The following is a 20,350-nucleotide window of genomic DNA, read 5'->3' on the forward strand; positions in this document are numbered from 1 at the left end:
TTCCAGCCCCCACAAACAAAGCTCACAACTTCACACACACTTTTGCTTTGCTTTGCTTTTCTCTCCGTCGTAATCACACACACCCTACTGAGTTGTTTTGTTTACACACGTTTGTCATGGAAGAAGCACACAAACATGTCTCACGCTGGTTTCAGTGAACACTTTATTTTAAGCCCATGTTTATGTTCTCACAGAGGCTCCATTTTATCTTCATCTTTCTGAAAGACCGAGCGAAAGAAGCTCATAAACATGTTTCTTCTTAAACTTGCTGCCAACGTCTGAGTCTTTTGGCATAAAATGACAAACAATACTGAACACCAGCTCTATGTGTGCGACACAAAGTGTTGTTATTTTAGCTTTATAGTACACATGCATCCACAAAAAAGTGTCCCGTCATTGCCAGCAGGACCCTGTTTATGATGTATGAAGGATCAGAAGATGCTTAGAAGATGTTTAAGTCCAAGCTTTTTCAGTGGTGATTTTATACCAAAACAGTCTTTAACTCAAACTTCCCTTCCTTTCTCCTTCATATATTATAGTGGCTTGTGATAAAGCCTGTCTAGTGCGGGTCAGGTCCTTTGCTCCAGATTTTAAAGTTGTAAATAGGCAAACGAATTTATGCAAACAAAAATCAGAGATCACATATTGAATAAAACTGAATATGGATTCACACTTTCCACAAATGCCTCCAAAACAGGACCTTATTTTCAAGTAGAAAATCCTCCACTAAAATCGCTTCCAGATGATTGACATCTCCTGCACTTTTTCCAAAATTACGTTTTCCAAAAATGTCAGAATTGATTTTATGCATCAGTCGAGACACATGGGAGGAGCCAACATTTGGAATCCAAGGAATATTTTCCTTTAAAAAAGGGATTTTTACTTGTCTGGTGCCCCTGACCTTCTGGTCTGTTGGATTTATTTATCCCCAAAACTTTGCCTTTTTAAACAAAAATGAAACAGCAGAAACACCCACCATATTAATCTGATTTGGTCCGTCATATTTTTCTCACCAGTCGATTCTCCTCTTCCTCTCTCAGAAGTGTTACAGCAAGGTTCGGCGGCAGCTCTTCTTCAGTCCAACAATATGAATGTCGCAGGAGTTTCGCCTCCTGTACCTTTGTATAGAATGTTGTGCCACTTGTGAATAGCAAAGAGAACTATTATATGGAGAAATTTTAAATTATTTTTGGCTTTTTTGCTGTATTGTTTTCTTGTATTCTTTGTAGGAGGGGACAAACCAGAGTGTATTTTTCATTAGTGCGATAAAAACTATTTTCTTCCTTTTGTACAATTTTAATGTGAGACTTTGAGAAGCAATATGATGATGATGATGATGATGATGATGTGTCCTGTGACGGTATCTGCATGCTCTTTGTGTTGCCTAAATGGCGGCTGCGTCCCACTATGACCTGCTTCCGACCCACGTCACCCAGAGCCCTGACCTCAGTCCAGTCCTGTGCAGTCAATAAAGCAGCTTTCTGTGTACATAACAAAGCTTTCGACTCTCCATCGTGTTCTTTCCCTCACATCAAGCGCTACAATTCAGTCCAGCTCAGCTGTGCTGCAGCTCCAGCTCGGGCGTTCCTGGCTGGTGGTCCAGGCAGGGACGTAAGGAGGACAAACTTTTCAGAGGAGCAGGTTTCTGTGAGCGCCAGAGGCCGGAGAGAGCAGCCAATCCTCTGTACTGCTCTGGCTGCCAGATCTGCACTGGCTCCGCTTCACAACGGCAACAACGTCCTTCAGCAGGCTCTTTTCCTTCCAGAAGTACGAATCTGTTTGATGGTTTGCGGGTGGAGCGGCTGGCTTCTCTGGAATCTGACGAGCCGAAGCAGACATTTGTTCATGTCTGGAGTCGTCATGATGGTGGGTCATGAAGCTACTGTGATGAGGAGGAAGAGAAGAGGAAGATGTTTCATTCTGTCGAACAGTGATTGAGCATTACATCTTATTTACAATGATTCTCTGAGTCTAGACTGAAAAAAACATTCAAAAATAAGAAAATAAATTATCAGAAAAAAAGTCAATCTATCCTCGTGAGGACCGACTTGAGGACCTCACAAGGCTAAGCCTCAATTTGAGGATGAGGACATCAAAACATGATAGTCATTAAAATTGATTTTAAGTTAGTTGAAGAGTCCTGCTTAAATATAGCCTGGTGTTTTGGATAGATTAGGGTGAGAGGCTCAGGAAAGGGTTAAAGGCAACAAGAGGTTCTCACAAAAATAGCACTGTGTGTGTGTCTTTGTTCATCTGTCTTTGTGGGGGGTAATTCTTGAGAACATTTTTCTTGTTCCCCACAAGTTTATGCCTCAATTTGAACGTTAAAACTTCAAAATAGTTGGGTCATTGCAATTGGGTTTAAGTTTGGTTGAGTCCTGACTAAGGTTTTGGATGGTTAGGTTAAGGATGAGAGGCTGGGGAAAGGGTTATGGCAAGATGTGTGTCTGTGTTGTACACAATACCTGGTAATATTGTGAATTATTGGGAAGGAAGTTGAGAAATATGGGCGGTAAAAATGTAATCATGAAAAACAAGTGAAAAAAAATGGATTTATTATGAAAAAGGAAAAGCATTTTGTATGATAAACAAAATTAAAATACAGGGCGTCCCAAACTCACAAGCCAATAATTGTGGAAACAACCTCCTATTTTCACAGAATGACAGTGGGTTTAACATGGTTCACTGTCCTGACTCACGCACCTGGACGTGACACAACTGTTGTGTAAAGATGCTACATGCTCTTATCACCTCCGACTGCTCCCCTGTTGCCATGGAAACAGCCTCCAAGACGACCCTCTGGTGACAGCTTCTTCATCGGGCTCATAGACTTGATTATGTAACTTCTCCCAGGAGGCCCGGATTCATCTGTCGTCATGTGACATGTTCAGGAGACACACACAACGCTCTGACTCACTCGTAACCATCAATTGTGTATTCATCACCAACAGTTTCCAGTTTCAGATGATTCTTCTCAGGAAAAAGAAAATAATCCTCCCTATTTTTATTCTCACTCTGATGTTATTGTTCAATATACACGGATTTTATTTTATTTTATTTTATTAACAGCACTTTATTTCAGAGCACTTTCCTACTTGGTGAACCTGACACTGACCATGGCAATAAATTCTATTCTGATTCTGGTTCTGATTTCAATCCGCTGTTGACGTCTTATCTTGTTTTCATCTTTTACAACATCGATTTTGCTGCAAGTATTTTGAAGAGCGCAGCCGAATCTGGCCACTAGTGGCCAGTATTGACCACTGCTGTGTTTCCAACTAGAATTGCAACAATAATAATCCTTATTAGAAGAGTAGTTATATGAGAAATAATAATAATTTGTTGGAAACTAGTCGAGTAATAAAAAAGATTGAAAAAAATAACAAAATATAATAATAATAAGTAAAAATAAATCTAGCCGGAAGTCGACGCTTCTTCTTCAACCGGGTAGCTTCCTTTTAGCGAACGTTAGCTTCACCTAGCTAACCCGCCTCTGTACGCGGCTCTCTCGGGGAAACGACAAATATACTTATTGTTACGATGGCTGCATTAAAAAACATATAGTTTGGGTGTTGTTGTTTTTTAATAATAAGCCATGGGTCAATTTTAGATGAGACTCCATCCCGTTTTCTTTTAGAATTAAGTTCCGTTTCGCTAACTTGCGTTCAGAAAATTATGCATTTAAAACACTTTAAGTAAAGTCCCTCTGGATTTATAAAGCTGCATGTAACAAGCGTTCGTTGGTTTGGAGTAAAAGGCACAAAAGGTAAGTTCTAGTTTCCTTCACGTACCTAGATTGTTTATGTTTTTAGCTAGCAAGCTAACAGTAACGACCGTGAACACGTTGCTGTTCTGAGCCCGAATGCTGTTTTACTAAGTTATAAATGTAGTTAAACGTGGTCGTCACTCAAATGTTGAAACCATCTGACTGTCAGTGAATGATTATATTTGAATCTCTGACCGCGGTTCGCTCCGCTGTTCCTTCGCTGATGATCTGAATTCTTTAACGTGTTTGGGGCTTGATCAATACTTTGTCCTCTGTTAATATCATCATAACCAAAATTGCTCATGATCAGGTTAAACTTTGACGTTGCGCTTTACCTAAAACTGTTCCACTTGTGAATAACATCATCATGTCGTGTAGAATGTAGTTGCTATTTCTATTGTTAAAATTAAGGGGTGTCGCAATTGGACATTATTTTATTATGTCGTGACAAAATAACGTTGGTCCAACATGACTATCTCTTTCCTCATTCTCATCTCAGAGCCCACATCTGTCACTCACTAAACTGAGACTTCATCCTTTTGCGATTATGCGGAAGACTGTTTTTATGTAATGTCTGATACCTTTGTTTGTCCAAGTTTATTGAAGTGTGTTTGTGAGTGAAGCTTGTGATAGATGGACATTGATAATGCGCCATCGAGATCACAGACCACTGATTCCAAGTGGCATCATGATGGACTGAATGATATCAGCGATGGTGATGAAGCTGGTGATGCAGCTCCCCTGAAAATGATGTCAAAATTAATAAAATTTTATTTCAGTGCAGGATGTCTGACTCGGATAGTGACGATGACCAAAACCGACCTTTCTCTATCGCTGGTTTCCTCTTCGGAAACATCAATGAAGATGGACAGCTGGAGGATGACACTGTTCTGGACAATGTGAGCAGTATATCACTGGTGTTGTTTTCAATGTCTTCTGAGAAGATTTCTGATTTGTTGTTACTTTTCATCGTGGCACAGGAGTCCAAAAAGCATCTGGCCGGCTTAGGAAATCTTGTCCTTGGCTCACTCATTACAGAAATTACTGCCAATGATGGGGAAAATCAAGAAGACGGCAAGGACTCCAGCGATGTGAATGCAGAAGGTGGTACAAACAATACACATTAATGGTCCACCATTTGACCCTTGTAATGTTCCTTGACAATTTCTTGTTTATTGATGGAGGGAGTGAAATAGTTTTGGTTTCACTTGATCAAGGTTGGGTGAAGAGCACAGAAGACGCAGTTGACTATTCAGACATCAATGAGGTTGCTGAAGATGAGACCAGGAAGTACCGCCAGGCCATGGGCTCTTTACAGCCCAGCAGAAAAACAGGTTTGTCCCTTATCTTCGTAAATCCTTCCCTCAAGGGAATCGAGTACATTTCATTCCAGATATTACCCAAGATTACATCAGATGTGGTTGAAGGAAAACTTTCCTATAGAGGCAGAACCAAAACCTGGGGGAAACACTGAAAGCCATTTTGTAATTGTGTTTTTTTTAGATGATGAAGAAGACTATGATGGAGACTGTGAGGATATCGATTCCAAGCTCATGCCTCCTCCGCCACCTCCAACTGTTTCCACACCTGGAAGGAAAGATGAGACAGGCGCAAACGGTAACTTTGTTGATTTTGAGGCATCTCTGGTGGCAACATTTAGAAATTGTAATTTTAAACAAGCAGAGCACTCTTATTTTTTTCGTCAACGAATATTTTGCAGTGATGTTATTTTTGTTTTCATCGAGAGATGACTTTATGAAGGCTCTAAATATTGTTGTGTCCCCTCCAGTTGGAGAAGAGGGCGATGGCATCATTCTCCCCTCCATCATCGCGTCATCGTCATCTGCTGGCGAGAAGGTTGATTTCAGCAGCTCCTCCGACTCTGAGTCAGAAACAGATCGGCCGTGCCAGGGTTCAGGTTCCGGTGGAGCTCCGGATAGCCTCACCCTCCCACTGGCTGGCATCATGCAGAAAGATGCAGCCAAAGCACTTCCTGGTGTTACAGAACTTTTCCCAGAATTCCGGCCAGGCAGGGTAAATATCATGAGAGAGGACTCCTCCTGTCTAGTGTTGAGTACAAAAGCATCCATGTGAATCTATGGATTTAAGAAACCTTTTTGTACCTGGGCTTAAAGTCAGTTTTCAGTGTATACAAGAACAAAAGTTTGTTTGTATCCCTGTTAATGGTTTTACTGCGCCCCCAAGGTTCTGAGGTTCCTACGACTGTTTGGACCTGGGAAGAACATGCCGTCAGTTTGGAGAAGTGCACGCAGGAAGAAGAAGAGGAAGCACCGTGATGCTCTTCCAGGGACGCCTCCTCCCGAGGGGGAACCGGCTGAGCAGGGGCAAGAGAAGAAGTCCGGTTGGGTTTATGAGTACGCGCCAGCTCCGCCGCCAGAGCAGTGTCTCTCTGATGATGAGGTGAACGCACGCTGTCTTTACTTCCTTCACTGCTACGGAGTGGTCATAGCTTCTCGTCTGTGCTGCAGATAACCATGCTGGCTCCTGTCGAGTCCAAGTTTTCTCAGACATGTGGAGACGGAGACAAGGAGGCTGAGTCTAGACCCCGTGTGGCGGAGTGGAGGTATGGTCCAGCCCAGCTCTGGTACGACATGCTTGGCGTCCCAGAAGATGGAAGCAATTTCAACTATGGCTTCAAAGTGAAAGACAAAACAAGTGAACCTGAGGCTCCTAATCCTCCTGCAGAAGCCACTGAGACCCCACAGGAGGTGAGAATCACTGGAGAGACTGCGTCTGCCGTGTTGCTGATGCTGGCCTTGTTTCCGCAGGTTGTGATGTGGGACGGTGAAGGTGACGATGGAGGCAGTGAAAGTAAAAACAAAGACAGAGCTGATCTGGAGAACGAGCTGTTCCTCATGGTCACTCAGCTGCAGTGGGAGGAGGACATCATCTGGAACGGGGAGGATGTAAAGCACAAAGGGACAAAGAGTCAGCGTGCCAGCCTGGCAGGATGGCTGCCGTCAAGCATGACCCGCAACGCCAACGCCTACAACGCTCAGCAGGGTGAGAAACACGCAGCACTGCTCGACGAAGCCACTGAAGTGAGCTTGCATCTCTGTGCTGTATGAGACAGGGTGATATCTTATTTTGAGGTTTCCCCCAGGCTAGACCACCAGAACTCCACTTTCTTTTCCCTTCTTGACCACCCCTTTCACCTGCACAGGTCTGACTAGAAGTAACTCCCAGTTGGTGCCCCCCACTCCTCCCCCGATGCCCAAACCTTTGTCCATCTCAGGATCCAAACGGGACAAGAACAGCCACGATATTCAAGGTCAGTTTCTCACTGTACAGAAGACTTTTTTGGATGTCTGATCGTCCATCTCGACACAACAGCGCTCCACGAGGAGGATTCTCCTTGGTTTTCCATTTTCCCCATTGACAACGAGGAGCTGGTGTACGGACGGTGGGAAGACAACATCATCTGGGACGACCAGGAGATGGACCACATGCTCAACCCGCCCGTCCTCACCCTGGATCCTAACGATGAAAACATCATTCTTGGTGCGTCTATATTGAACTGTAAAAAAAATAGATGTTTTCCACCTCAGAGTTAATGAATTGCCTGCTGTTATTTTTTCCAGAGATTCCAGATGAAAAGGAAGAGACGACGTCTCACTCGCCTTCAAAAGAAAATAAGAAGGAAAATGCATTGAAAAAGAGCCGGATCCTTCTGGGGAAGACCGGCGTGATCAAAGATGAGCCGCAGCAGGTAGTTCGAGTTCCTCAGTATGTTCTGCGTGTCTTTATTTTATCTATTAATAACCATGCGAGTTATCTCTTGTCGTGTTTAAAAAAACATCTGTCATCTCTCGATTCAGAACATGTCTCAACCTGAGATCAAAGACCCCTGGAACCTCTCCAATGATGAGTACTACTATCCCAAACAGCAGGGCCTGAGGGGAACCTTCGGAGGAAACATCATTCAGGTAATTGAACTACATGGCGCCTTTAAACACGTCGCTGCTGTTTAATAACAGCCACTTTTCTGTCCGTTAGCACTCCATCCCAGCGCTGGAGCTCCGCCAGCCGTTCTTCCCCACTCACATGGGACCGATGAAGCTGCGACAGTTCCATCGCACGACTTTGAAGAAGTACTCTTTTGGAACGCTAGCTCAGCCAGGACCTCACATGGTCCAGCCGTTACTCAAGCACATCAAGAAGAAGGCCAAGGTGAGCGTCAAGAGTCCGAAAAGCCATCCGTGTCTTGGTGACCTCTGAGTGACCCACTGACCAACTCTGTTTGCACAGATGAGGGAGCAGGAGCGACAGGCGTCAGGAGGTGGAGACATGTTCTTCATGAGGACGCCGCAGGACCTGACAGGCAAAGATGGGGATCTGATCCTGGCCGAGTACAGCGAAGAGTACCCCCCACTCATCATGCAAGTTGGCATGGCGACCAAGATCAAAAACTACTACAAGAGGGTTCGTTCTCCGAAACAGGGATTGAGTCACTAACTGAGGTGTCAAACTCAGTTTAGAACGTCTCTTCCAGAAACCTGGCAAAGACCCTGGAGCTCCGGACTGCAAATATGGGGAGACTGTGTACTGCCACACGTCTCCCTTCCTTGGATCCCTCCATCCTGGGCAGCTCCTGCAGGTCAGCACGGCTACAAAGAACATGCAGTATTCACCCCTTGGTCTGGCGTAGTGTCAAATTCACCTTCTTTTCCTTTCAGGCGTTTGAAAACAACCTTTTCCGTGCCCCCATCTACATGCACAAAATGCCTGAAACGGACTTCCTGGTTCTCAGAACTAGACACGGCTATTACATCAGAGAGATCGTCGACATCATGGTGGTGGGACAGGAGTGTCCCTTATATGAGGTTCCTGGCCCCAATTCCAAACGGGCCAATACCCACATCAGAGATTTCCTCCAGGTATATCATCAACATGTGTCTCATGAGAATCTGTTCCGAGTTTTCATTTGTTACCTGCGGGCCTCGTAGGTTTTCATCTACAGACTGTTCTGGAAGAGCAAGGATCGTCCTCGGAGGATCCGCATGGAGGACATCAAGAAAGCCTTCCCGTCTCACTCCGAGAGCAGCATCAGGAAGCGCCTGAAGCTCTGCGCCGATTTCAAACGCACAGGTAAAGAATGGCACGCTCACTAACGCTGCACTGTCATTGGAAGGTTTAATCAGTGGAATCAGACAGGTGTTGAGCTTATACTCAGGGACTCTGCTAGTGAGAAGTGCTGGAGCTCAGCTGTGTGTCTGTGCACCACCATTTCACTCTCAGGCATCAGTGAGAAGATAGAGCAGTTCTCAGCTGTAAAAGAGTTTGACCCGGAAGGTAAGATGGATGGCAGCCGACAGGTCACAGTTCAATTTGCAGAAGTTTCAATTCAAGCTGAGGGAGAGAGGTGCGAGGCTCGAGTCGCAAACGGCTGTCTAACAATGACTCGCTGGTGTCAGGCATGGACTCCAATTGGTGGGTGCTGAAGCCCGACTTCAGATTGCCCACAGAGGAGGAAATCAGAGCGATGGTTTCTCCAGAGCAGTGTTGCGCTTACTACAGCATGCTGGTGGCTGAGCAGAGACTGAAGGTAAGACATTTCCTCTTGTTCCTGTGCATTTGTGTCCTTGTGTGATTCACAGTACTGCAAACTAGGGATGCTCCAATCGATCGGTGAATGCCGATCACAACAACCGATCGCACGTAACAGCCGGCTCTGATGAAACCCTGCTGGTTGTGACGCTGTCCACTCCTCCCTACTAACTCACTCACACGTGAAGCAGCAGTCTGCAGTGAAGATTCTTTCAGTCTGTCATGTAAATCTAAAGCACCAACACTTGACTGAGTTTTCCGTGCTCATGAAAGTGAGATCAGCAGCAGGCTGCGCTGCTACCACTTGGGTGCAGTGTCCGTTAGCTACCTGAGTCTGAAACCTTTGAAAACGTCCAGAGTGGGAACTTTCATAAATGCAGCGCTCTCGGTCTCAGATTCCCGCTACAACATGTAAATAGTTCAAGGACATAGCACAGTCTCTAGAGATTCACCTTCGACGTCTCTCATCAAGTAAATGTTTTTCAGTTGTCCTTTTGACAGAATAGTTGCTGCATTCTGCATGTTTTTTTTCTATTTTTGCCTTCTTGAAGAGTTATATTAGAATGTGTCTGAGTTAGACTGATTTAATGGTTCATGTTTTCACATCATTTACACAGAAGGTCTCATCATTTTGATCACAAGTTCATTGTTAATCCATGTGATCGGTATCGGTTATCGGCAGCAAAAAACCTGATCGGAGCATCCCTACGACAAACTAAACCTGACCCTCTAAAGCCTGTGTCACACTGCACTGAAATAAGCAGGAAAAGTAGGTCAAGGTAGTTTCATTCAGTATGAAATATCCTGGGAAAACCCTGCCTTGATTTAAGAAATGGTTTCTCCTACTATTAAATAAAGGTCATTTGAAAATCTGTACTTGACATTCATTGGTGAACAGTATTCCAACATTTTCTTTTTTAGGACGCAGGATATGGTGAGAAATCTTTCTTTGCTCCAGAAGAAGAGAACGAGGAGGACTTTCAGATGAAGATCGATGATGAGGTATTGATTCAAGTGTTTCAATGGTCGTCCATTGAGTTATTTTAAGCGCGCTGATTCACTGCACTGTGGGCAGGTACGAACGGCCCCGTGGAACACGACCCGAGCCTTCATCTCCGCCATGAAGGGTAAGTGTTTGCTGGAAGTCACCGGAGTAGCCGATCCCACCGGCTGCGGGGAAGGATTCTCTTACGTCAAAGTGCCCAACAAGCCCACTCAACAGAAGGTGATTTTGGCGAGTGGACTCGGACATTCTGCTCCAGTGGGCGAGTTTCAAATCTCTACTTCCTCTGATGTTCCTCAGGATGACAAAGAGCCGCAGCCCGTCAAGAAAACAGTGACGGGAACAGATGCTGACTTGAGGAGACTCTCACTGAAGAACGCCAAGCAGCTACTGCGCAAGTTCGGTGTTCCAGAGGAGGAGGTGAGGTGTAGGACGCTGCTGCGTATATGAGCTAAACATCAATGTGTTTGTTTCACTGACTCTCATGGCCTCCTGCAGATCAAGAAGCTTTCTCGGTGGGAGGTGATCGATGTGGTCAGAACCATGTCCACGGAGCAGGCTCGTTCGGGCGAGGGACCGATGAGCAAGTTCGCCAGAGGCTCCCGTTTCTCTGTGGCTGAGCATCAGGAGCGCTACAAAGAGGAATGCCAGAGGATTTTTGACCTGCAGAACAAGTGAACACCAACGCTTCTGTTTCACCGCTCGGTCTCTGAGAAGCACCAACTGATCTGGTTTAGTTTTCTCACCATCACAGGGTCCTGGAGTCGACGGAAGTTCTGTCCACTGACACCGACAGCAGCTCGGCGGAGGACAGCGACTTTGAGGAGATGGGGAAGAACATCGAGAACATGCTGCAGAACAAGAAGACCAGCTCGCAGCTGTCACGTGAGCGGGAGGAGCAGGAGAGGAAGGAGCTGCAGAGGATGCTGATGGGCGAGGAGAGCGACCGCGACAACAAGGGCCGCAAGGACCGACGCAAGGGCTTGTGTGAGTGTCTCACTGTTCGCTTCCAACTGGGCTGAGGAGTTTCACAGCTTTTCTTCTTCCCACTCTGCAGCCAGTTCCTTGTCCACCAGCTCTCACAAAGACGACGACACGTCATCGGTCACCAGCCTGAACTCCTCAGCAACAGGCAAACGACTAAAAATCTACCGCACGTTCAGGGACGAGGACGGGAAGGAATACGTGCGCTGTGAGACTGTGCGCAAAGCTTCAGTCATTGATGCGTACCTGAGGATCAGGACCACTAAGGACGACGACTTCATGTGAGTTTCTGTTCACTGGCTCTTGTTAACCCTGCGCAGATCAGCCGTCTTGTATTTTGGCTCTGTTTGTTCTCTACAGCCGAAAGTTCGCTCTCTTCGACGAGCAGCACCGAGAAGAGATGAGGAAGGAACGTCGACGTATTCAGGAGCAGCTGAGAAGACTGAAACGGAACCAAGAGAAAGACAAGATCAAGGGGCCTCCAGAGAAGAAGACCAAGAAGATGAAAGAGAGACCCGACCTCAAGGTAAAAGTAAGCTTTCCAATTCAGTCCTCACAACAGCCGCTCTCGCCTGCAGCGTCCACATTCGTCCTCATCGTCTTGACACTTGCTTCTCCTCCTCAGCTCAAGTGTGGCGCCTGCGGAGCCATCGGCCACATGAGGACCAACAAGTTCTGCCCGCTGTACTACCAAACCAATGCGCCGCCGTCCAACCCGGTGGCCATGACTGAGGAGCAGGAAGAGGAGCTGGAGAAGACCGTGATCCACAACGATAATGAGGAGCTCATCAAAGTGGAGGGCACCAAGATCGTGCTCGGGAAGCAGCTCATCGAAAGGTCCGTCTGCTTTTACCTCCTCAACGTTTTCAAGTTTTGGCAATTCATTCTGAGGAAAATGGGATGCCTCTTTGTTTGTAGTGCTGACGAGGTCCGCCGGAAGTCGTTGGTGCTCAAGTTCCCAAAACAACAGCTCCCTCAGAAGAAGAAGAGACGAGTGGGCAGCGCCGTTCACTGCGACTACCTCAACGTAAGTGGCTGGACTTGAGCTGCCAGCATAGGATTATGATTCATCATCCCACTGAAACATTTGGGCAAGTGAGGTTTGCATGGTGACGCTACTTGCAGCGCTTTGTAGCTCAACTTTTCATCTTCTTTGGATGATACATTTGATGATTTTTTTTTCTTTCTTCTGTCTCACAGAAACCACACAAGGCGATCCACCGCCGGCGCACCGACCCCATGGTGACGCTGTCGTCTGTGCTGGAGAGCATCATCAACGACATGCGCGACCATCCCAACGTAAGATCACGCCTGGCTTCTTCTCCTCACTCGCCTCTCACTTCTTCACCCCTTGTGCAAACAGACGTACCCCTTCCACACGCCGGTTAACGCCAAGGTTGTGAAGGACTACTACAAGATCATCACTCGGCCCATGGACCTGCAGACCCTGAGGGAGAACGTGCGAAAGAGGATGTATCCATCCAGGGATGAGTTCCGTGAAGCTGTGGAGCTCATGGTCAAGAACAGCGCCACCTATAATGGTACCTCATGTGCCTTTGTCATGCTTCTGTTTTTAAAATCCAGTGCTGATTTTTTTTTCCCCTTCAATTTCAGGAGCCAAACACCCGATAACACAAGTGGCGCAGTCCATGTTGGACCTGTGTGACACCAAGCTGAAGGAGGTGAGTGTGGTTCCACCGGTTCCTCCTGCAGATGCTCTCAACAAGGCTGGATTTAAGGCCTGCGACTGTGTGTGCAGAAAGAGGACAGGCTGGTCCGACTGGAAAAAGCCATCAATCCATTACTGGACGATGACGATCAGGTGGCTTTCTCCTTCATCCTGGACAACATTGTGACCCAGAAAATGATGATCGTTCCTGAAGTGAGTGTTAGAAACAGGAGTGGGATCGGAGTTCTGGTGCTGTCCATGTTCAAACCCTCCCTCCTCTGCAGTCATGGCCCTTCCACCATCCCGTCAACAAGAAGTTTGTTCCGGATTATTACAAAGTGATCGCCAGCCCCATGGACCTGGAAAACGTTCGCAAGGTGAGTCCTTACACATGACTTTTGTGCGGGTCATCTCCGTCACTGAGACCTTTTCTGGGCCTCGGCAGAACATCTCCAAACACAAGTACCAGAACCGAGACGCGTTTCTGTCGGACATCGCGCTCATCCACGCCAACAGCATCAAGTACAACGGTGAGCACTCACCACTCCGACTCAGGGAAGAACCTGCTCACTCTCGTCCTCCCTTCCTCTTAGGTCCAGACAGCCCTTACACCAAGACGGCGCTGGAGATCGTGAATGTGTGCAGGCAGACCTTGTCGGAGGTTGGTGGAACGGAGAGTGTCTTTGTGATCAAATCTCTCTGGTTGGTCGCTGACGCTTGCGTCATGTCTCCTCAGTACGACGAGCACTTGACCCAGCTGGAGAAGGATATCTCCACCGCCAAAGAAGCCGCTCTGGATGCAGCTGAATTTGAGAGTCTGGACCCGATGACCCCGGGTCCTTACACCCCTCAGGTAAGCCGTCGCCCCTAGATCTCTCGGCAGACCAGCAGGTGGATCCCACGCCCGGCTCCTCTCTTTTCCTTCCGCACTAACTCTCCTCAGACTTTTCCTGTTCCTGTCCTCTCTTGTTTCCTAACCGTCCCTTCGCTCCTGCCCTCTTGTCCTGTCCTTCTGTGGTCCAGCCTGCTGATCTGTTTGACAGCGGCGCGACAGGAAGTCTGCCGCGAGAAACCAGCAGCCTTTTCTCTGAAGGCCCCCTAGTGGTCGCTGCTGAGAAGCGAGGCGGGCAGGTACAAAGGCTGGCGAAGCCCTTGATGCACCCGTGTGTGTTGTGACGACGGGACAGTCGCGTGGGGTCTTTGACACGCTTCTCCTCGCAGGGACGGCACAGCCGGCGACTGGGGGAGGAGGAGTCGGACGTGGACATCGAAGGCTTCGAAGAGGATGATGATGGCAAACCCAAAACGCCGGCTCCTGTAAGCTATTGACCCTGCGAGGGTTGCGCCGTGTCGTGTCATCTGTGTCTGAATACGCCGTGTCTCCCAGGCGGAGGACGCAGAGGGCGACCTGGAGGACGACGACGATGAGGAGATGCTGCTGCTGCCCCCCAGGAGAATACCGGACCGGGACGAAGACGATGATGAGGATGACGACGACAGGGGGCGACCCAACCGCACCGCCCAGTCCAGCGTGTTGTACCAGGACCTGCTCATGTCTGACGGGGAGGACGACGCCAGTGAGGAGGAGGGCGACAACCCTTTCTCTGGTGAGCATGCTTTTCATTCAGTCCAGTCACTGCTGGCTGCTGCTCTGGTGTAGGTGAGAGTGAAGTGAGTGTGGGAAGTGTGGACGCTCAGGAGCTGCTGGAATGTCCTGACAAGTGAACATATCCGTCTCTTGGTTTTCCATTTCAGCCATACATCTGTCAGAGAGTGGCAGCGACTCGGACCGAGAGATGGACCTGAGACCTCCGCCGCCTCGGAGGGCCCAGGAGACGGCCCGCATGGGGATGGAGCAGGACGAGAGCATGATGTCATACGAGGGGGAGGGGCCTGACGACAGCCGTCACATGGAAGACAGCAACGTCAGGTTGGTACCGATGAGCCACCATGTGATCTGAACCTTCGAAATGTCAAGGGAACAAGTCCGATTGAACTCAAGTTCAAATTTCTGTGAGGCGCAATGCCACGAAATTTGACATAAAAATCGACTCCATTGTGAGTCTGAATGAATATTCAGAATTTCATGGCTCATAGCCAAAGTTTGAAAAATTAAAAATGTGTGACTTCACTTCTGAGTTTCGGCTTCAGGACATTCATGTTTAAAAGTTCAAATTAATTAATTGAAATTTCTTACTGAGTAAAAGTCGGGGATGTTTAAAGCTCTTGAAACCGGCAAAACTGATCTTAAATGGGGTGAAGAAGAGTTCATGTCTTCTCCACCAGTCCAGCTGAGCTACAGTCGATAACCGCTGTGTCTTCTGCCGACAGTTACGGCAGCTTCGATGAAGGAGAGAGCCGCAGTCAGCTGCCGCCGTCCAGCCTGGGGAACGGAGAAGAGTACGGCATCAGCGAGGAAGAGGACGAGGACGAGGAAGACGACGCGCGGAGGAGAGGGCCGGCGGTCCTCTCTCAGGTCCAGCTGAGTGAGGATGAGGAGAGCGAAGAGTTCCACTCCATCGGCGGAGACAGCGACCTGGACTCAGACTGAACTTGTGATAAAAGATTTGTAAATAATGTAGTTTTTTTCTGTAAATTATTTTCACTGAAACTGTACCATTTAAAGAACAATGAGAACTAATGTTTGTCTTTTGATTTTCTACTCATTATCGTCCTCTGGTGTTAAGTTGCCAGCAACTACTGACCTGAATCAATAAAAGTCTTGGAGCGTAACAGGTGTTCAACAAAGTCAGTTCAATCAGCAGAGTCCTCAGCTTCACTTCCTGTTTGGTACCTGGCACCTTCGAGCTTTTTCCTCTCTTTATCAGCTGCAAACTTCCTGTTGCATGAAATCTGCATCAGCACGAGACACAAATGCACAGCCTTCTCTGTGAGGTGTGATCAGTCCAGTGTAGCTGCACCAGTCCGGAAGCCCAAACCATGTTAGACAGCAGCTGGTGACATGACCGCACCACTATCAACACTCATGTTTATCTAACATCCTGTGTTCAGAGAGAGCAAACGGAAAATATTCCAGATATTTTATTGCATGAACCATGACTTCATAGAATTGCATTCACTTTTTTTTCTAAAAATACAGATTTATACGTTAATTTGTCTCTTCAATCATTTTATTAGCTCATTTAAGATTTGTATCAATAAATGTATTTAATAGTGACTTTTTTTTTTGCAAAATGTTTTCTGGATAAAAAGTTCTTTTCAATAACTTTTAACTTATTTAGACGATTTAACCCCTTTTAAATTTATTTGTCCTGTTCTTGTTAATGTAGTTCGATTATTTTTATATATATTTTTTTCAAATGCATGTATAATCTTAAGTTAGGAAAAATGTTGTGTACACTGTGTATTTCTACAATTTTATTGCGCTTTTCTTTTTTTTTCGCATCTTAAACGTTTAGCATTTATTTACATGCTAGATTTCTCCTGTATCGCTTGTGCCGTGTTCCTTAGTATAACACGTTATTTGTCTTCTATTTCGATGTAAATGACGTTTAAGATCAGGGTCCTATGTGCCAAATCAGGTCAGTCCAGATCCTGTGGACGCCAGTCCTGATCTTAGAGCTGTCTCCAGGGCACGGAGGCCGCGGGTTCCGTTAGAGCAGCGAAGACTCGCCCTCGAGCGGGCAGATATGCTCTGGGACAGGGTGGATCCCGGGCTGGACTCAGAGACTGGGACCTCAGGAGTCGCCTCACCGTCGGTGACTGGACCGAACGGTCCTTCACCGGGACGCTCAAGTTCACTGGTGACGTCACGGAAGGCGACTCACCTGAAAAAAAACGGCCTGTTATTCGCATCATATGTCGTCATAACCGTGCGTGTGACCACGGTAGACCTCCAAACCTGACGCGGCGAGGACGCCTGTATCGATTTCGGTGTCTAAGCTCCGGCTGTTCCTCACCGCCTGCAGGGACCGGAGGCTGGTTCTGAGAGGAGGCCGGGTTCTGCCGTGTGAGGCTGCGGGGACACAAACTTGTTAATAAACACGCTGAACAACGGTGGAAATAACCTGAAATACATAAATTAAGCCATTTATATTTAAAGTAAAAATGTTGATTAAAAAAAAAAATTGGTTTCTTTATTAAAAATATGAAATACAGTATTGTATTTTAAGAGTTTACTATAGTATTTCATTATTTTGCTCATTAATATTTACATTAATTGTAATCCTCTTCTGTTATTATTAAACCATAAAGCCCAGATCATGTAAGCAAAAATAAATAAATAAATAAATATTGATAATATAATGTTGTCATCTTCATGGACAACTTCAGTGTTTCACTGAATCATAATCAGAATAGAGTTTATTGCCATGGTCAGTGGGGGTCCCACCAACTAGGAAAGTGCTTTGAAATAAAGTGCTGTTAATAAATAAAATAAAATAAAATACCCCACAAACAAATACCAACTGAAGCCTCCACCCTTGCTGCACTCTCTCGTTCATCTCGTCACCCCGAGTGTGTTCTCACTACAAACACAAATATGTCTCCAAACTTCTGTAGCAGATCGTACCCTGGTTCTGAGCCAGCTTCATCAGCTTGAACTGGGTGACCTGCTGGTGGAGTCGGGTCAGCTTGGGACTCGGCTGAGCTGGAGGAGCGTGTGACGGCTGCTGAAAACAAGTCCGTTTGGGCGACACCGTGGGGTCAGTTACAGTGGGAAACCTTCTCACCTGCGTGTCCCTGCCGATCCATGTCGCTGGAACTCGGCTCGGGGTGGAGACCAACTCTTGTCTTAAACCTGGATTTGAAAGTAAGAAGAGCTGTTCCTCTGAAGCTGCTCGGTCTCTGAAGTGGCTCCACACTCACTGGCTTCTTGTATCCGGGCCATGATGTGCACGTCGGTGATGTCCTGGAGCCGGTAGCTGCCGATGTTGGGGTCGTTCCGACGGCTCCCGTCTGAGCAAGTTTCCCAAACGTTAGCGCTCAGGATTCCGTGCTGGAATAGCCATGTGTTTACCGAGACTCTCCGGTGCCGGGCTGAAGCTTCCGTGGGGATCCAAACGTGCGCTGGACGCGGTGAGTTGAGTCGCCTTGCTTTGGTGAAGCCACTTCACCAGCTGGCGACACGCCGCCTCCACCTCAGGAGCAGGATTATCCAGAACCTGCCGGCACCACCTCAGAGCCGAATCGTTGTCGACGTGACCCCGCGTCTTTGTTGGCGCGTACAGCCTGTGAGAGCAGACCGAGTCAGCCGTCTGTTGCAGTGTCAGACCAGATCACAGCCGTGAAACTGGGAAAAACTCAAGATCCTGCTGGATCGTCATCGCCCACACCCTGTTGCCTGTTTGGAGTTTCACATGGTGCAGCCGTGTTGACCTTACTGCTGATGGATTGTTGAGATGATCGAGTCACGACTGACTGCTAGAGCTTCCTCAATATCTTTTCAAACAAATCGTAAACTTGTAGCTATGTTGGGTCGCGGAGGCAGCAGCTGAAGTCAAGAAGCCCACACTTGCCTCGACAATAGCCACCTCAACTGGCGTCTCCTACAGGAGTATTTCGACTCTGAGTCACTCAGGAACTTTGTCTTTTAGCTCAGCTCTTTCTTCACCACAACAGGCCGATTCGCAGTGCTCATGACTGACTCCTCACTCACTCGAGAACAAGACCTTAAAATGTGAGAGCTTCTCCACCTGAGGAAGATCTCATCTCTGATTTTCTGGGTTGGAAATAAAGACGGCAGGTCCAGAACCACCTGTCGCAGAGGAGCGTCTTCAGGGCAAACTGCATGTGTTTTTCAGGGTCAACTATTTTTCACTTTAGTGACAATGACTTGAATGTTTCAGATTCATTTCTTCTTCCTCACAAGCTATCAAAAAACATGAACAAGACGCCTATATGACAAGCTTCCTATCTCTTATCAATATCCTCTTCTGTTCTTTTGGCTTTACAACCCCTCACATCTGGTGATGGGTAGATGAGGTTTCATGAAACATTTTTGGAGGCCACCAGATGGCACTGTCTGCTGCTGTAAAATGTTTGGACTTGAACAGCGAATTCAACTGAACCTCACGCCAGTTCTAAACCAAGTGACGCCATCTAGTGGCCTCTGAAAATTAGAACACTGTTTCATGATACCTCATCTGCCCATCACTACTGTCACAGTGTATCTGACCAGCTGCCTTCGTCCTCCTCTTCATCATCAACCTCCAGCAGCTCCACCAGGTCCAGGACTGTTTCTGGTGTCTCCCTCTGGTGAGCTGGGTTCCACAGCGGTCCAGTACTCAGATCCCTGGGAGCCTGAGAGGATCCACATCCAGACTTCAGCTGGTCCAGCCTCATCCTGGCCTCCATGGCGAAGGAGCCGCAGCCTCTCGCCGGCGCCCTCCTCACCGAGCCGAACAGATGGTGGTTTGGAGGCACCAACTCCATGAGAGGCTCCTTTGCAAAGCTCCAGCTCACTTGATCCTGGAAGTCCATTTTGTCCATCCAGTTCTCCATCATCCTCTGATGTGGGCGGACCTCCACATCACTCCTCAACAGTGGGAACTTGTGCGGCCACCACGCGGCACCTACTGACCCACATGCCCAGAAGAAGGAAGCCTTTAAAGAAGCAACACTCAGCAGATTGGATTGGAAAGAGCATCAAGAGATTATGTGGATTAAAGTGTGTGTGTCTGGGTGTGTGTGTGTGTGTGTTGTAGCTAGGAAGGAAAGTGCCAGTCAAGATGATACAAGACAAACTGAAGATCCATGCGAGGACACTGAGGAGAAGAGACCATGGACTAATCCGAAGGACCATGAGGACCCCCACGCTGAGGCGGGAAACGGGGTCACACTGAGGTCAACCTTGGCAGATTAGTTTCTTTGTACTTCATCTATAGATACTTTCTTCATCATGTGTCAGGTTCATTCTACGGATATATATATTTGTTTATTATAATCATTCATTGTGGTGATATAAAATGGGAAGTGTATTGCAACATACTTCACACTTACTCTACTCTGAGTCTCAGTTGCTCTGGTACTAGCCACTGCCATTATGACTCCATATCCCTGGTGGTCTAGTGGTTAGGATTCGGCGCTCTCACCGCCGCGGCCCGGGTTCGATTCCCGGTCAGGGAAACTACCTTTTTCTGACAAGTCATCGACATTCAATTGCCAAAAAGTGTTCATAATGTTTTGTCTGTCTACACTGAGCATGTGGAGAACTGAAAACAGGAGTGAAAAGTGTTCGTTTTACACTGTAAAATAAGGACCTTAGGCCAACCAAGTTCCTCCACCTGGCGTTAAAACACAAGCTGCCGTTCATAATACGAGCGCCGCTTGCTTGTGACGTCATCCCAAACAAAAGTCAAGAGTGTGGGTGGAGCCGGAGGAGAAGTGGGAGGAGCTGCAC

General features: G+C 47.2%; 2 protein-coding genes and 1 non-coding gene across 11 annotated transcripts; 2 read left to right on the forward strand and 1 right to left on the reverse strand.

The window, feature by feature from the left end:
• The first annotated feature begins 3,429 nt into the window (after window positions 1-3,429).
• On the forward strand, window positions 3,430-15,743 carry taf1 (TAF1 RNA polymerase II, TATA box binding protein (TBP)-associated factor). Of its 6 annotated transcripts, XM_053847005.1 has the most exons (42): window positions 3,433-3,766; window positions 4,546-4,665; window positions 4,747-4,870; window positions 4,984-5,100; window positions 5,270-5,383; window positions 5,556-5,800; window positions 5,972-6,187; window positions 6,256-6,495; window positions 6,556-6,790; window positions 6,951-7,058; window positions 7,121-7,288; window positions 7,369-7,496; window positions 7,606-7,713; window positions 7,784-7,957; window positions 8,036-8,209; window positions 8,280-8,384; window positions 8,464-8,664; window positions 8,734-8,875; window positions 9,026-9,079; window positions 9,202-9,332; window positions 10,256-10,336; window positions 10,410-10,559; window positions 10,638-10,757; window positions 10,836-11,011; window positions 11,092-11,324; window positions 11,395-11,602; window positions 11,682-11,847; window positions 11,947-12,158; window positions 12,240-12,348; window positions 12,522-12,620; window positions 12,685-12,862; window positions 12,936-13,003; window positions 13,081-13,203; window positions 13,275-13,367; window positions 13,436-13,520; window positions 13,584-13,651; window positions 13,727-13,843; window positions 14,014-14,121; window positions 14,212-14,307; window positions 14,378-14,597; window positions 14,746-14,920; window positions 15,322-15,743. In XM_053847005.1, the coding sequence occupies exons 2-42, from the start codon at window positions 4,552-4,554 to the stop codon at window positions 15,539-15,541; spliced, it is 6,003 nt and encodes a 2,000-aa protein (XP_053702980.1). In that variant the 5' UTR covers window positions 3,433-3,766; window positions 4,546-4,551; the 3' UTR covers window positions 15,542-15,743. The 6 variants fall into 6 exon arrangements, with proteins under 6 accessions (XP_053702979.1, XP_053702980.1, XP_053702983.1 ...); XM_053847008.1 differs by lacking the exon at window positions 14,014-14,121 and having other exon boundaries at window positions 11,682-11,853; XM_053847006.1 differs by lacking the exon at window positions 9,026-9,079 and having other exon boundaries at window positions 11,682-11,853.
• On the reverse strand, window positions 15,353-19,521 carry LOC128748339 (SLAIN motif-containing protein-like). 4 transcript variants are annotated; one of them, XM_053847013.1, is made up of 7 exons: window positions 19,127-19,521; window positions 17,969-18,180; window positions 17,818-17,907; window positions 17,682-17,749; window positions 17,522-17,618; window positions 16,853-16,966; window positions 15,354-16,778 (listed from the first exon to the last, which is right to left on the reverse strand). In XM_053847013.1, the coding sequence occupies exons 1-7, from the start codon at window positions 19,453-19,455 to the stop codon at window positions 16,567-16,569; spliced, it is 1,122 nt and encodes a 373-aa protein (XP_053702988.1). In that variant the 5' UTR covers window positions 19,456-19,521; the 3' UTR covers window positions 15,354-16,566. The 4 variants fall into 4 exon arrangements, with proteins under 4 accessions (XP_053702990.1, XP_053702988.1, XP_053702987.1 ...); XM_053847012.1 differs by having other exon boundaries at window positions 17,522-17,621; XM_053847015.1 differs by having other exon boundaries at window positions 15,353-16,778; window positions 17,522-17,749; window positions 19,090-19,268.
• A 483-nt stretch (window positions 19,522-20,004) lies between these two features.
• On the forward strand, window positions 20,005-20,076 carry trnae-cuc (transfer RNA glutamic acid (anticodon CUC)). The gene has a single exon. It is a non-coding gene; the product is annotated as a tRNA-Glu (tRNA).
• The last annotated feature ends 274 nt before the right edge of the window (window positions 20,077-20,350 follow it).

Source organism: Synchiropus splendidus, chromosome 17, assembly GCF_027744825.2.
Source record: "Synchiropus splendidus isolate RoL2022-P1 chromosome 17, RoL_Sspl_1.0, whole genome shotgun sequence".
NCBI classification, from domain to species: Eukaryota; Metazoa; Chordata; class Actinopteri; order Syngnathiformes; family Callionymidae; genus Synchiropus; species Synchiropus splendidus.

Excerpts from the sequence above, each read along its gene's own strand:
- taf1 (XM_053847004.1), top strand. The coding sequence starts at position 4,552 with ATGTCTGACTCGGATAGTGACGATGACCAAAACCGACCTTTCTCTATC. Across the intron at positions 6,188-6,255 it reads AGTGTCTCTCTGATGATGAG|ATAACCATGCTGGCTCCTGT; the intron begins GTGAACGCACGC and ends TCTGTGCTGCAG. Across the intron at positions 13,004-13,080 it reads GTGACACCAAGCTGAAGGAG|AAAGAGGACAGGCTGGTCCG; the intron begins GTGAGTGTGGTT and ends CTGTGTGTGCAG.
- LOC128748339 (XM_053847011.1), bottom strand. The coding sequence starts at position 19,455 with ATGATGGAGAACTGGATGGACAAAATGGACTTCCAGGATCAAGTGAGC. Across the intron at positions 17,908-17,968 it reads CCCGGCACCGGAGAGTCTCG|ACGGGAGCCGTCGGAACGAC; the intron begins GTAAACACATGG and ends AAACTTGCTCAG. Across the intron at positions 17,750-17,817 it reads GGCCCGGATACAAGAAGCCA|GTTTAAGACAAGAGTTGGTC; the intron begins GTGAGTGTGGAG and ends TTTCAAATCCAG.